The sequence below is a fragment of the Rhipicephalus microplus genome, chromosome 5 (assembly GCF_043290135.1).
Source record: "Rhipicephalus microplus isolate Deutch F79 chromosome 5, USDA_Rmic, whole genome shotgun sequence".
In the NCBI taxonomy this organism is placed as follows: Eukaryota; Metazoa; Arthropoda; class Arachnida; order Ixodida; family Ixodidae; genus Rhipicephalus; species Rhipicephalus microplus.
In genome coordinates, this window is record NC_134704.1 from 78,429,184 (window position 1) to 78,442,448 (window position 13,265).

The window sequence follows — 13,265 nt, forward strand, 5'->3', positions numbered from 1 at the left end:
TTACAGATGTTGTTTAGATGGGTCTGCAAATCCATGGCACGCTTTCAGCATAGAATTATGCAAGCACATGGCTATGAGAGGGAATGCAGGCAAAGTGCCTAATGTCCTTGAACTACATTCATTCACAAAACACACTCGGGTGTTACTTAAGTATGTGCAGGTTTGTAAAGCTAGCTTATCTTGAGAAGGGTGCCCTTTCTGTTTTCTTTTTTTTTTTTCATTCCTGCGTGTTTACTTTTGTGCTGAACGGTGGCCATGGAGTCAGAGTTGGAGTGAAAGTTCCATAAATAAGCCTTTCCTTTTTCCACTATTCAGTGCCAAATCGGCGGCCTTCGCATTTAAGTCGAGTTTGGAAAGTTTTCGTCCTAACATCTTGTGATAAACTGCAACTTTAGAAACTACATCAGAGTTCACTTAGAGGCCAGGCTGTTGTCAAGCATGCGTTAGTGGAGGTTCTGAAAGCAAAGCATGACATTCCGCTTCACACGCCTCGGGAGCAGAAAAGCAAACTTTAGTGAACTGCGCTCCGAGCCACCGCGCACACGACGACATGCTTTGAATGATTGACGAGAATGCCGTGTCATTAGCTCTTGCACGCAGAACCTCTGCTTGAACAACTGCATGGCTTTTGGAGTTGTACCCTAACGTGTAAACTGCGACCTTCTCCCTTGTTCCCGCAACCTTCTCGTTTTTTTTAAAATTTGGCTGTCTGTAAGAGTAATGTGTTTGCATGCAGTGCTGTAGCTACGTGTAACCTTTGTCCTGTTCCTCTGAGAGCAGCCGTTGCTCAGCGTATTGCCATAATTGCGCCGGTATAGCGTGTGTTCTCGAGCACTCTTATACAGTCCTAATCATGGCTGCTCAGTGCATTACAAAGCTGTCCGAAAATGAAAGAAAAAACTACGCAAGTACTACGTGGAACAAAGCCAAATGAAGCTACAGGTAAAAGCCAATGCTGGCCCAGTTCGATCTTGATGCTAATTTTTTTAGACTAGACCATTGCCTGTACAATATCGCATGGTGCTGGCCTTGCATTTGGTCTTGCGTTGGTAGGGCCTACATAGCCTCTTGTTCTGGCTGCAATACTTGGGCTGCTAAGTATGTAACTTAAGCCTTCCTTCCTACAATGTCTTTGGCTCAAAGCGTCATGTACCTTAGGTAGGAGAATACTTACCCACTTGTTTATAGGGAAAGTGCGAAACACTGCGATGATGAGAGCTTTACAATGTCAGGCCCAACTCATTTGTTAGGTTGTGCTGATAGCGCAGTGAGGAGGATCAAGCAAAATGAACTGCCCACTAGTATAAATTGAGAGTAACACCCTACGTTCAGAGTGCTTAAGCGTGAGCCTTCAGTTTTAACAGTAGAGCTGTTAATTCTCTGTAAATGCCCTTGTAGAAGTCACAAAAACTATCATCATCGTGTTCAGCGCGCTCTCTGCTTCATCTGTTGCTTCGCTTTCCTGGTACGCGTGCTCGGTGTGTGCTCTCCCGCTGCGCCGATTTGTCCGGTGTGGGATGCAATAACTCTGATGGCCGAGAGGATGAGTATATATATATATATATATATATATATATAGAGTGAGAAATGGGGAGACAGACAGTAGAGACATAGAGACAAAGAAAGGGAAGAAACAGATACAAAAAAGAGATAGAAAAAGAAACAGAGATCAAGATTGAAAGAGAAAGAAAGGAATAGAGAGAGAAAAAAAGTGAGAAGCAGGGCGAAAGAGAGAAAAAAGCAAGAGGACGAGAACGTGACTTAAGAACACGTAACTCTAGTCATGTGACATGTTCCCATCAAATTCACGTAACACTGGTCACGGGACATGTCCCCGCTAAAATCATGTAACACTTGGTCGCATAACACGTTTCTGCCAAATGTAAGTAAGGCTGGTCGCGTGATGTGAAATCGCACAACAGTAGTCACGTCACAAGTTCCTGCAAAAAATCACCTCACGCTAGTCGCATACATGTTTCCAATTAGATCCATTTCATTTGCAGGACAGCGACACAGGCTTGGGAGAGTAGCTTCTTTCTCGGAAGTCCGAACACTAGCTCAGCTGTTGGTTCCAGCTTTGCACCTGAGAATTCAATCAGTGTCCATTTTAAAGTTATTGTCACGCTATACACGTGCAAATATGAAACTACCTGAGCATTGAGCTGTTTATGTAAAACTGTTGGTTTTTTTTATAGCAGTAGAAAAAAACACTATCAATTCAACAGGTAACGTAAATGAAGCATGAAGACAGATATGCCACAGCATATAATTTTGGCTGTCACCTCTTAATGCCATGTTTAGCTTGGTGATTTGGAAAGATGTGCAGATACCAATGCTGCTGAAGTGTGTGACTTTGATGTCACTCCTTCATTGAATTCAGGAGGTTGCACATTTCTGAATCGCTTAGGAATCTCTGGGTGACTTGATTGACAGAATTGCTAGGAAACGCTTTTGGCCCACTCTATTAAAGTGATATCATATATATCTTGTATCATATCTGACCCAGCCTTTCATGTTCTCATTACCATGTGGTAATGAGAACTCTGGTGAGACTGATAAGATCATGGGGTAAATCTTTTATAAACTGCTATTTATCTGTAAAACACATTTTAATTCAGTATGCAGTGTCAGCTGTGTGAGAAAATCGAGTTGCCCTTTGTAAATCTAAGTGCAATGAAAGATGAGTTATACTTAAACGGCCTTAATGCTTTCATTAAAAACATCAACACTCTTGAAATATTTAAGCCATTTCTTTCATTGTAAACGGCAGCTTGTAAAACTGTTGATTGGTACAGGACGATTGACACACACCCACACAAAAAAAAAAAGGCACTGTTTCCATACTTCTCCTAAACATTTTTTTCTCTTTTTTTGTATAGTTCTTAATGCAGCTTTCTTGCTGTGCACATAAACCTTCAAAAGTCTCGCAGCATTTTCGAACCGGCTTGTGCAAGTTACACACTCCGCTCTATTCCCTTGTGCCGTGACCCACAGTGGAGAGTTCACATGCGTGCTCATTGCCTTGCTGGCACCTGTTGCGTGCTCCGTATGCCTCATTTTTTTTTCTCCTCTACTTCCCCTCCCTCACCGTCACCTCATGCCCACTCATCTCTTGTCAAATCACCCTCACATCACCTTCACCAATACCACCAACACCACCACCACCACCACCACCACTGGTTCCTGACTGTCCCGTGCTAATTGTGCCCTCCTGTATTGGCTGGGAGCAGAGGTCTATAGGTAGGTGCACCTGCTTTCAGAACCTTGAGAAAAGACAGCCCTTGTGTGTGTGTGTGTTCTTGTACAGACCGTGCATTAGGTGAAGCAGCGCAGGGTTGACAAGGTGTGGCTTGTGAAAGCGGAAAGCGTCCCAAGACGCAGATCGGACTTTTGTTGGACATGTTATAGCACTTTCTTGACAAATTAAGTTCTCAGTGGTGCGCTAATCAGGTATGCAACTTAAAAGATGGAGTTACTCGTCAGCCAGCTGAATCTTAGCGTCACAGTAAGCATTACTGTGATACTGCGCCTGTGGCCCAGCACCGATATGACGGGCCAGAAACTGATAAATCACAGCCGAAAGAAGCTCCTCCCAGGGTTGAATTTGGCATAGTGATCGTCTAAGCGCTATCGAAAAAGTCGCTTCAGGCTGTTTTTCAGCACTGCTGATGCATTACGTGTGCCTCGATCTGTGTCTCGAAACGCTTGTCGTGCACGACGCGTCCGAGCAAGCTGCGATGCTGTCGAGGGTAACGGGCTGCTGTGTTGCTGACACTTGTCCTCCTCCTCCTCCTTCCTCAGATTAACGGTCTGTGCAATAGCGGCACACTTGCAGCCCAGCCAACTCAGTCGAAGCGGCAAGCAGACTCCCGCCGCAATAAGTCTCGCAAACTTCAGAAACTTCCCAACTTGGTTTCCACTGAGGAACCACCCAGTTTCAACACTTTACCAGGTGGCTGAAGAGCTCGGCTTTTATTTTTTTACTCTTTCTTTCTTTCTTTCTTTCTCTATCACACCTTCTTGGGTGAACTCTTTTGTGTGGTGCAGGTTTGGTTCTTTGTGCGGTTGCATGTGTTGCCAATTTGTTGTGCGTTCAGTAAAAGGCTGCTGCAAGGCGTAGCTTATTTGTATTGATGTCTGGCAATCTGTAGCTTTGTCGAACGATGATAAGTTGTGCACCTAGTTTGCGTGTGCATTTTACAAGGTGTGCCAACTGACATAGAATAACCTTACAGCCACAGTGTCAGTGCGAGCTTACATCAGAGGTTGCATAAAAGTACAACTGTCTGTTGTTTGCAATGCGTAATTGCCAGTGAAACTTCTTTTCTGGGTTTAAAGAAATGTGCAGTATCGTTGTAAAGTTGAGGCCCATTGCTGATGTGGCACAAGTGACTTAATTTAAATTTGAAAAATACTAAATGAAAGGGCTTATGCTAGAGGCAGCCCATGGTGAACTTTTAAAAGTGGTGCCTTCAAACATGCTTGACAAAAGTCATATACTCAGCACTAAGTTTATCATTGAATTTATTAATGAATTGGTAGTCATTACTAATAAACATGTTTTAATAGCACAAAAATACTGGAGGTTTGTCCAGGCGTTCTCTTACTATGTACAGTTGGTTTCATTTTAACAGAATCTTTCTCTGTTATTTTTTAAAAATGGCTTTGTGTTAGTTATGATCTTCTGTATACATTGCATCTTGTCTTCGCAATTCAGGACTTCTGGGCTGTGCGCGTGCCCATGAACTCTTGTGGCTAGCTGATCGCGACAGAACAGATATTGTTTCAGTTGTTGCGCTAAAAGACAAGTTAGTCGGAATTAGTCAACAAGAATTATAAAGTGTGCAATGATTGATTGGTCTTGCCAGATAACTAGCTGATCACGACAGAACAGATATTGTTTCAGTTGCTGTGCTAAAAGACAAGTTAGTCATAATTAGTCAACAAGAATGATTAAATGTGTAAAGATTGCTCTTGCCAGATAACTGCTATGTAGCCAGAAAATATAGCAGATTTACAGGCTACTGGTGGCCTATGTAAAACATTTAAAACTAATATAAGTGTTTTATTTTTGTCATCCACAATGAGTGTCTTCTGGCAGAAGAGATTAGATCAGAATATAGATAGTTGAGTTAAGAAGATAATTCTAAATTCACTTGATAGCCTCTGCTTGACTGTCTCTACTTCACTTATGATAGTGACAATACATATTTCCATGTTGGTATTGCTTTACATTGCCTAAATTAACATGCATCAACCTTTCTAGCTGGTTGTTTGTGATCACTTTGAAGCATACTGTATGTCATGTTAAATGAAAAAGCAGTACTTTGGGGATGATGATACCGATAATTTGAGTATGCTGATGGTTGCCTGTTTAGGTTGCAGGAGGAGCTAGACTGCCATTCAGATTTCATATAGTCCAAGGGAACATACGGAAGGTCAATTTTAGTTACTTTAGTTGACTACTCTCTGCTTAATATTTGTACCTATAAGCAGAAGTTTAAAAAACCTCAATGTTTATCTGGCGTGTGCAGTTGTGTGCCTTATCTCTGGCTTTCATGCCACTGCACTGTGCGAGTGTGTGAAATAATAGTGGCAGGTCAAGAATGCAGAAAAGGCTACTTTCATGCTAGTGTGCTGTGCAGATGGTACAGTACCCTCTTATCAATATGGCTGCAAAGCGTGGGGGGAGAGTTCTAAGTTGAACGGGATGCCTTGGTCAAGTTGTACTATAAAAAACGCATGATGTTCATGCATTGCATACCCGAGCAGCCGAGATCCAAAAGAATTAGGACAGAGAAGGAAGCTTCTAGCATGAATGCATGTGTCGTGATATGTGGTGGCTTGAAAAGGGTAGCAATATACTGAATGTGCTTGTTACCTGGTATTCAATCTGGTCTAGTGTCTGATGATCCTCTTCACTTGCTGCCCGCCTCAATAAAACGTGAAATGCAAGGTCAGCACAGCAGCACAAAGATTCATGCTTGAAGTCTGAGTTAAGTTGTACCTCAATCTTACAAGTGGGCTACAAACTCCCCACTCTTTTTTTTATATATATATGATGAGATGGTCAATGCCAGTGCATCGTACAGCCTGTGCGTACATATGTATCAAGGGATAGAAAAGCAAATTATAATCGGATAGGCGTACGTGCACTAGTGTTTATTTCAACAGTAGCTTGCCACTGCATTCTCGATCTGTTGCCACTTACAGTTTTGTTCAATCTGACCTTGCCTTCGGGTGGGCATTAGACTGTGCCACTTGTCTTCATCGTGCTTCCAATAGCAGTTCAATGTCTCAGTTGTCTTAACCCTTGTCTTGATGAAACCAGTGTTGTTACGCGGCTGTTGTGAGGGGCTGCTCGTAAGTGCTGCTTTCTTGTTAGGAAATCCTCAAACACCTAGAAATGAGCGGCAAGGTCTGAAGTCTCCCAGTGTCGCTTATCAGCGAGATGGTACGCCCCACTTGTTCTTGGCGCTGGGTATGGCCAGGCTTTTGGTGTGCTGCTTTTTCTGTGTCACCAACCAACCACCACCACCACCACCACCTCCATTTGCCCTCATAGCTGCGCTGACCCGCAGCGCAGCGTTGCATTTTGGCCCCTCAGCCATGACTTGCATGGGCTATCAGTGTGTAACATTCATGCAAACTGTATGTTGAAGGATTACCAATCATTTTTGACTCCCGTATTTTCGCACTATGTAAAAGTTGAAATTCTTTCTAACCTAGAGGAAGTACTGACAAGTGCCAGAGACGCATATCTGCCAATTTTTCTGTGTGTCCTGACGTTGTAACAACAGTGACGATGGTCAGGTCTGGAATTTTAGGACCAACTTTAATATTGGAAGTGATATGTTGCAAATGTCTCGCAACCTTTACATTTGTTGGGTATTATCTTTCCATGTGCGAAAAGCGTCGAAAATGTGTGCTGGTACTCTTTTAACGTGGGGTTTGTACTGTGCAGCAGTTCTCAGTTTCCAATGCTGCGCATTTGTTCGACTGCCTCTGATTCAATTTCTGATGTTCTTCAGGTTTTGTCTTTTTGGCTGATGCTGGTACTGGTAATTGGGAACAAGGGAACTGCTACACGATGCAACTTTGAAATTCATCGTTTCCTCTTCTTTTGATTTGCATTGCATGCTGTCATTGTTAAGTTGAACAGTCACAATATTAAGGAGACTTCATATTGAAGGTGTTCAGCTTTGACAAGTTGAAGAAGAGCGTTCGAGCATTGTAATGCTAGTTTTCTAGCTTTTTCACTTTTCTATAGTGGCGATGTAAATGTGTTTTTGTTTGTAGTTTTTTTTATACTCTTGACTAGAACTAGTCACAAGCACAGATCTAGCAGCTTCTACTTTGGCAGTTAAAAAGACTTTGTTTTGTTACACGAATATCTAAGCTCGTCTACAGTTCTAAGTTCTACAGGTGGTCCTGCGTAGACTTGTTAAATGCATCTGAAGCAGCTGCTAGGTATTCAAACTCTGAAAATTAATTTTACGGCATTCAGGCAGATACTGTAAAGAAGGCGTCTAATGTTGTAGTGTTATGTGCAATGTTTGAACATAGGTAGAAAAACACTTCATTGACATCATCAGTGTGTTAGATGTAGTCCCTCGTGGATATGCCAGCACTGCATGTGTCACGTGACATGCACTCCCTGTACATATTTAGTATTAACAGTAGATGGCTGAGTATATATATTGTTTGAGCTGTGACAAAGTTGCTGGAGCTTGCGGTGCTGTTAGGACAGTAAGTGGAGACTCTGGGATGCTACGCATGTATTGTGCAGCGGCTGCTGGAATTTGCCTCTGTGAGCTATGCGTTTTCATGATGATTCTTGTGTGCTCTGATATGTTGTAGTATGACAAAATTCAATGTATAGGAGTGGCTTTACTGTGAGCTTTCTTATTACTAGTCTGAAAATTTAGTTAAAGGATGTCAACTGAGCACGAATTTTTTTTGACAAGATTTGAGAATAGGGACAGTTCAGGACTTCCAAGTGCTCGTATAAACTCACTACCTCTAGCCAGTACATCAAAAAGCTAGATATCAGAGTAAACACTATGTGCAAAATGTGCGAACTACTATCAAGTGGGAGGCTGTCATCCAGCTTTGTGTCCACATTATGTAGTGCTCTTTCATCTAGGTCAAATTTACACGTCCAGAAATAGAAAAAAAGTGCTGGTAGATAGCACTTTCTTGGTAGATGGCACATAAATGCTCAATTAGGTGGATGGGATAGTGACCATTTCTGTAGCTCAGTTAGTGGAGCATTGGACATATTATATGAAGGTTTATATGAAGTTCGTTGGTTCGGTTCCTGCCATCATCAAGTTGACTTTTCATTTATTTTGATTCGTCTTCATTTATGTGATAATTATTACACTACTGTTAAAAGTTAACAATAATGTCTCCCATAGCATCTTTAGCTTCACTGTCTGTTGGTTTCATGATATTGCGTCTAATGAAGAAAATGAGTCCTTGATCAGTCCCCCTTCTTTCGAGCTTTTTTGGCAGGAAGATAGCTAGTGCAGAACTTTTGAGAAGAATGACACACGCAGGACTGACAATGATCGTTCTAGGACAAAAATGCATGCCTAAGAAGTGCAAACTGGTTTTAGTGCGGAGTGTGTCATAAACCACCTCTACACATAATCTCATTATTATGCACTACAGACTTGGTTTCGTCACTTGTGCACTATGATTATGCAGTTGGATAGTGTTGCGACTCCGGGTCCTGCAGATCTCAGTTTGGTAGCGGGCCCCCGTCCTACGACCCATCGTCGAACAAGTCAGATGAGGTGCTCGTAATAACGACAACAATTTATTTATATGGTTAGTAACTGAGAATTCGGAAGGAGGTGATCGAGGGATCGAATACGAGAAGTCAAGAACTGTACAGGAGAACTGATGAACTGTGGAACTTAAATATACAAAAAGGCTTCCGCTTGTATAGCGCCGCATTGCCAACCCTGGGTGCATTCTCCGCGGCTTCAGCCAATACGGCGCTCGATGGTCTAGGTGCTCCATTCATGAAGGCGGGGAAAGACACCACACAATGCACGTGGAGAGGGCACAGTCTACACGATGCTCAAATATGCTCACAAATGCACTGCTCTGACGTTTCTCACACGTCACCAAGATTTCCCGCATGTCCGATGATCTTAGATGACCTTGGTTGTCAAGAACTCTTCTGGCAGTTGGGTAAGGTTCGAAAAACCGGCTCCCAATACACGTGTCAAACTTGCCTGTCTGCATTCGGGTAGGACAATGTAGTGGTCCGCCAGCATATTTGCAAAACATGCCACTCCATTCAGCCGATCATATGGAGAAATGGGGAAGGAGGAGTGGTCGACTGATCCCTTGTCGTCGTGGCGGGCTCCCACAGCAGATAGGGTCTTTTCCTTTCCTTCAACCCCACATTCCATTCCTCGTTGTTTGCTAGAAGGCGCGGCTTAGCTGCGAATTTTCGGGGCTCCGCTTCTCCTCGCATGGTGCAGTCACAACCACTTTGGTTTTAGCTTTAGCGCGAACTGCAAATACCATGCTGCTTCCGGTCTTTTCAGATCCTCAATGACCTCGAAAATGGCCCCGCTGCTTCCTTGTTCGCCTCGAAAGCCTTGCATAGAGTCCAGTTCACAATGGCCTTTCTTGGCTCGTACGTTTTCTTTGCGCGAACCAGTCCCGGATTCCTCGTTCACGTTTTGATGACAGGAAATCAACCCGCCTTAACGGCACACCCTTGCTTGGAATGAGTCGAAATATTTTCGTCCCGTTCACAAAGACCGAAACACTTCAATAATGATGACGGTCATAACAATGGCGTCTCAATTTGTGGCTAGTTAGAACTTTTTGCGTATGTATTGTGAAAGGTTTGTTCTTTTGTATGAGTTACTAAGTAGCTGCCAATTTGAGTATGATCTAACTTTTTTTTTAAGTAAAGGTGTGTAGCTGTCGTACGTAGACATAACACGACATTGTTTTATATCAAAGGGCAAATGCATGTTGTGGAGCCAATTAGATGCTGCACATTTATCCCCGTAGAGCCGCACGGTCGTCGTGGCAGTCCTTTAATCCTTTTATTGTGGTACGTCTGATCACTTTGTGATGTCTGTTTCAGACAAGCTGGACAGCTCTTTCTCACGGTCACGAAGCTCAAGCATGTCAAGTTTAGAAAATATTAGTTCCGAAGCAATCCTTTGTCTTAGCTATGCCGAAGCCTTCTGTCGAAAAAGTGGTGAGTAGCCGATTTCGCAGAAGATGCGAGATTAGGTAGTGTGTTAAATGACATACGTACATCGAGTTTTTGTGTACAGTGTTTCTTGATCTATGTTGGTCTACCATTTTTTCTGTTTTTGTTCTCTAGATACACTGAAATTCTAAACATAACAAAAGGATAAGGAAAAATACCTAACACTGGGAAGCATTGGTTTTGTTTTTAAACACTCTTTGCTCTTTTGAACAAGCTTCGGTATAGACTTGCTTACCATGTTGGAGAGGGGGCCGAGAGAGGACTCAAGTGACTTCATTGCTGCCATGTTAACAGTGCAAGCTGGTGTCCAACACAAATTCCTGCATATAAGAAGTTTATCGTGGCAATAAGCCATCAAAACAATTCACTTCTGAAGTTAAGCTGTAAGAAAGTCGTACTGCTGTTCTTCTGTAATTCTCTTGTAAATTTTGTCATTACTTTAGGTGTTTTCATGAAGCAGCACACTAACGTACATGGGCAGCTGGAAATAAAATAGTAAAGGACATGCCCAAACTTTTCTTTTCAAATTCTGTATAACACAAAGTGTGATATATATGTAGCTGTACACGTTATGACTCAGTCATGCATTTTGTTTGCCTTGCACAGACACATCAACATCTCCTAGTCTTTGGATTGGCACCCACCTCGGATCTGTGCTTGCCATCTCCCTCTCTGTGCCCACTGAATCGAGGCACACGCAACCGGTCATTGCTTCTCCAAGTGGTGAGCGTTGTACTCATACCCCTGAATGCCACAGTGCTTCGATCCTCAGGCACACCAGGCTAAAGAAGGCCCGGTCTTTTCGTTACTAAGGAATTTTTTTTCCCCGTTTTTTCTGGCTCCGTTTTGTTCTGTGATGTCCAATGTTGCCATAAAGTCATGTGATACGAATCTCATAAGGCAGTACAGAATGTTTCGTATCACCCAAAAACTCTGCCATCAAAACGAGGGCAAAAATCAGGAAGATGACTCACTTTATTCCGAACAAAAAAATTTTTATATGTTTGCTGGCTGCCTCTGCTGCACCAGGTGTGAGGCATCATGAAGCAACCTGTTCACTCATTCCTGGTACTATAGGCGTGCTCAGAGTTCTCCTTCAGGAAGGGGGAAAGGTTCATTGCAGTGCACCGTCCCCGCCTTCCGTTAATTCAAAGTATGGAGCAGACTTTGTACCCCACACTTTCCACACTTTTAGGTGACTGGGTGGGGGGAGGAGAGGAGAGGAGGGGAGGGGGCACCTCCTCATGTGCAGGCCTATACCAGATACGTCTCCTAAGCTTGAGCAATTTCCAACGCTAGGTGTACAAGCAGGAAGCCCTCACCAAACGACCATGGCAGCCTGCCACGGTAACCGCCTCCTCCAAAATAAAACATGCCGAGCAGCTATGCACTGAGTTGTGCTAAAAGGCAATCCAGTCGCATGAAGTGTATTGTCACTCTTTTCACCTGCCTCTCTGATTGTAATCTGTAGCGTTAGGTAAAGGGAGAGAGACTGCAGAGAGAAAAAAGGTGCACGAAGACGGCATGCATCAAAGGTCATGCCTTCTCTCGGCTCACATAATCCGGAGAGCTGTTGAATTTCGGCTAATTGGTGTCATGCTTCTATAAGGAAGACAACTGCCTGGTAACCTGGCAACTACAGGCAGTCGGCACCCTACGGTGCCAGCCATAGTGATGGCTTCCGTGTTTGTAGAACCCATGATGATGTCACAGTGCACTTGGGAAGCAGCTGACATTTTGCACATACTTGTACTACACATTTCAGCCATGGTATATTCCAAATGTATGTGGCATCAACATTTGTACCAACTGTGAGTGTGTCACCCATGTTTTTCTGTAAAGGGACCGTATCCATTTGCATCTGTGTGTAAACCATTTTGAATTTTCAGGAGTGAATGGTACACAAATGTTCTTTTTATATACTTGTTTTATTGGGGCCTTCGTGTCATAGTACATTCAATTTCTACGGCAACTTGAATATTGTACGGAGTATCGAGCAGTGCAGCATTGCTCAAGAGGAGGAGTTGGCATACATAACTATATTCAGTAGACCCTCAGCTGACGGAAATCTTATAAACGGAACTGCTTCTTAAATGAAACAAGCACCTCTAAGATGACATGCTTTGTACTTTTATTCTGCTCTCTTGTTCATCTCTCAGTAAACAGAACTACTGTTAAATAGAATGCATTTTCCTGGTTCCTTCCAAGTTCTGTTCAATGAGAGTTTACTGTATATGTCGTTACTCTTGGCAGTTAGTAGCACAGTGGCTTGGAAATGCGAAGCTCCTGTAAAAGCTGGCATGGTATTTATTTCATGTAAAATGTCAATGCAGAGATATTGGTTTTCTGCACTCAACTCCCGATATATTTGCACCAAAGAGAGAGAGAGTTTGAGAAAGAATGTCTCACTGAAGAAATTGTGTGTTGCTCGGTGGTATCCGTTCAATGCAGAGCTCTTCTTCTGTCCTTTTGCATGCAGGGAGCATATTTCGGTTGAAGGGCCCCATCCTGTCCATCTCCTTTCTGGACAGCAGTGGCGTGCTGATGCTTCCGCTGAGTGAACAGTGGAAGGACAGACCAGACTCGAAGGAGCGCGACGATCGACGGTTGCGCAGTATGCCATCGCGGGGTTCCCGCATCTCGCCCACAACGTCCCAGTCGCTGGAGCCCCGGGACACCCAGTTTGTGGTGATGGCCTCGGAGAAGCAAGCGCGCATTGTGGCCCTGCCCTCTCAGACGTGCCTGTACAAGGCGACCCTCACGGAGACTTCCTTCGTTGTTTGTGCTGAGGTGCTCTCCATCAAGAGCATTGGTGAGTACAGTCACAATCTGCAATAGAAGAGTTTCTAGTTCTCTTCGGACTGATCTGGAAGTAGCTCCAAAAATAATAAGAAAATCATCAAAATGCTACATGCTACGACGGGAGGTTGCATCACATTTCTGAATCGCCAAAATGCCAAGACACAAACATCCTGCATAAGCATTCTCAAACTGCGGGGAAAGACCTGGACGC

General features: G+C 43.4%; 1 protein-coding gene across 4 annotated transcripts in view; it reads left to right on the forward strand.

Annotated features, from left to right (window-relative positions):
- The window catches only part of Tomosyn (syntaxin-binding protein tomosyn), a 64,273-nt gene that overhangs the window by 39,999 nt on the left and 11,009 nt on the right, over positions 1 to 13,265 (forward strand). Inside the window, exons 20-24 of one of the 4 annotated variants that reach the window (XM_075895707.1) lie at positions 3,802 to 3,952; positions 6,386 to 6,481; positions 10,121 to 10,237; positions 10,859 to 10,975; positions 12,732 to 13,064. In XM_075895707.1, the coding sequence (XP_075751822.1) occupies positions 3,802 to 3,952; positions 6,386 to 6,481; positions 10,121 to 10,237; positions 10,859 to 10,975; positions 12,732 to 13,064 (814 nt within the window). The remainder of the gene's footprint in view (positions 1 to 3,801; positions 3,953 to 6,385; positions 6,482 to 10,120; positions 10,238 to 10,858; positions 10,976 to 12,731; positions 13,065 to 13,265) is intronic. The other 3 variants (XM_037425263.2, XM_037425264.2, XM_037425267.2) reach the window with 3 other exon arrangements.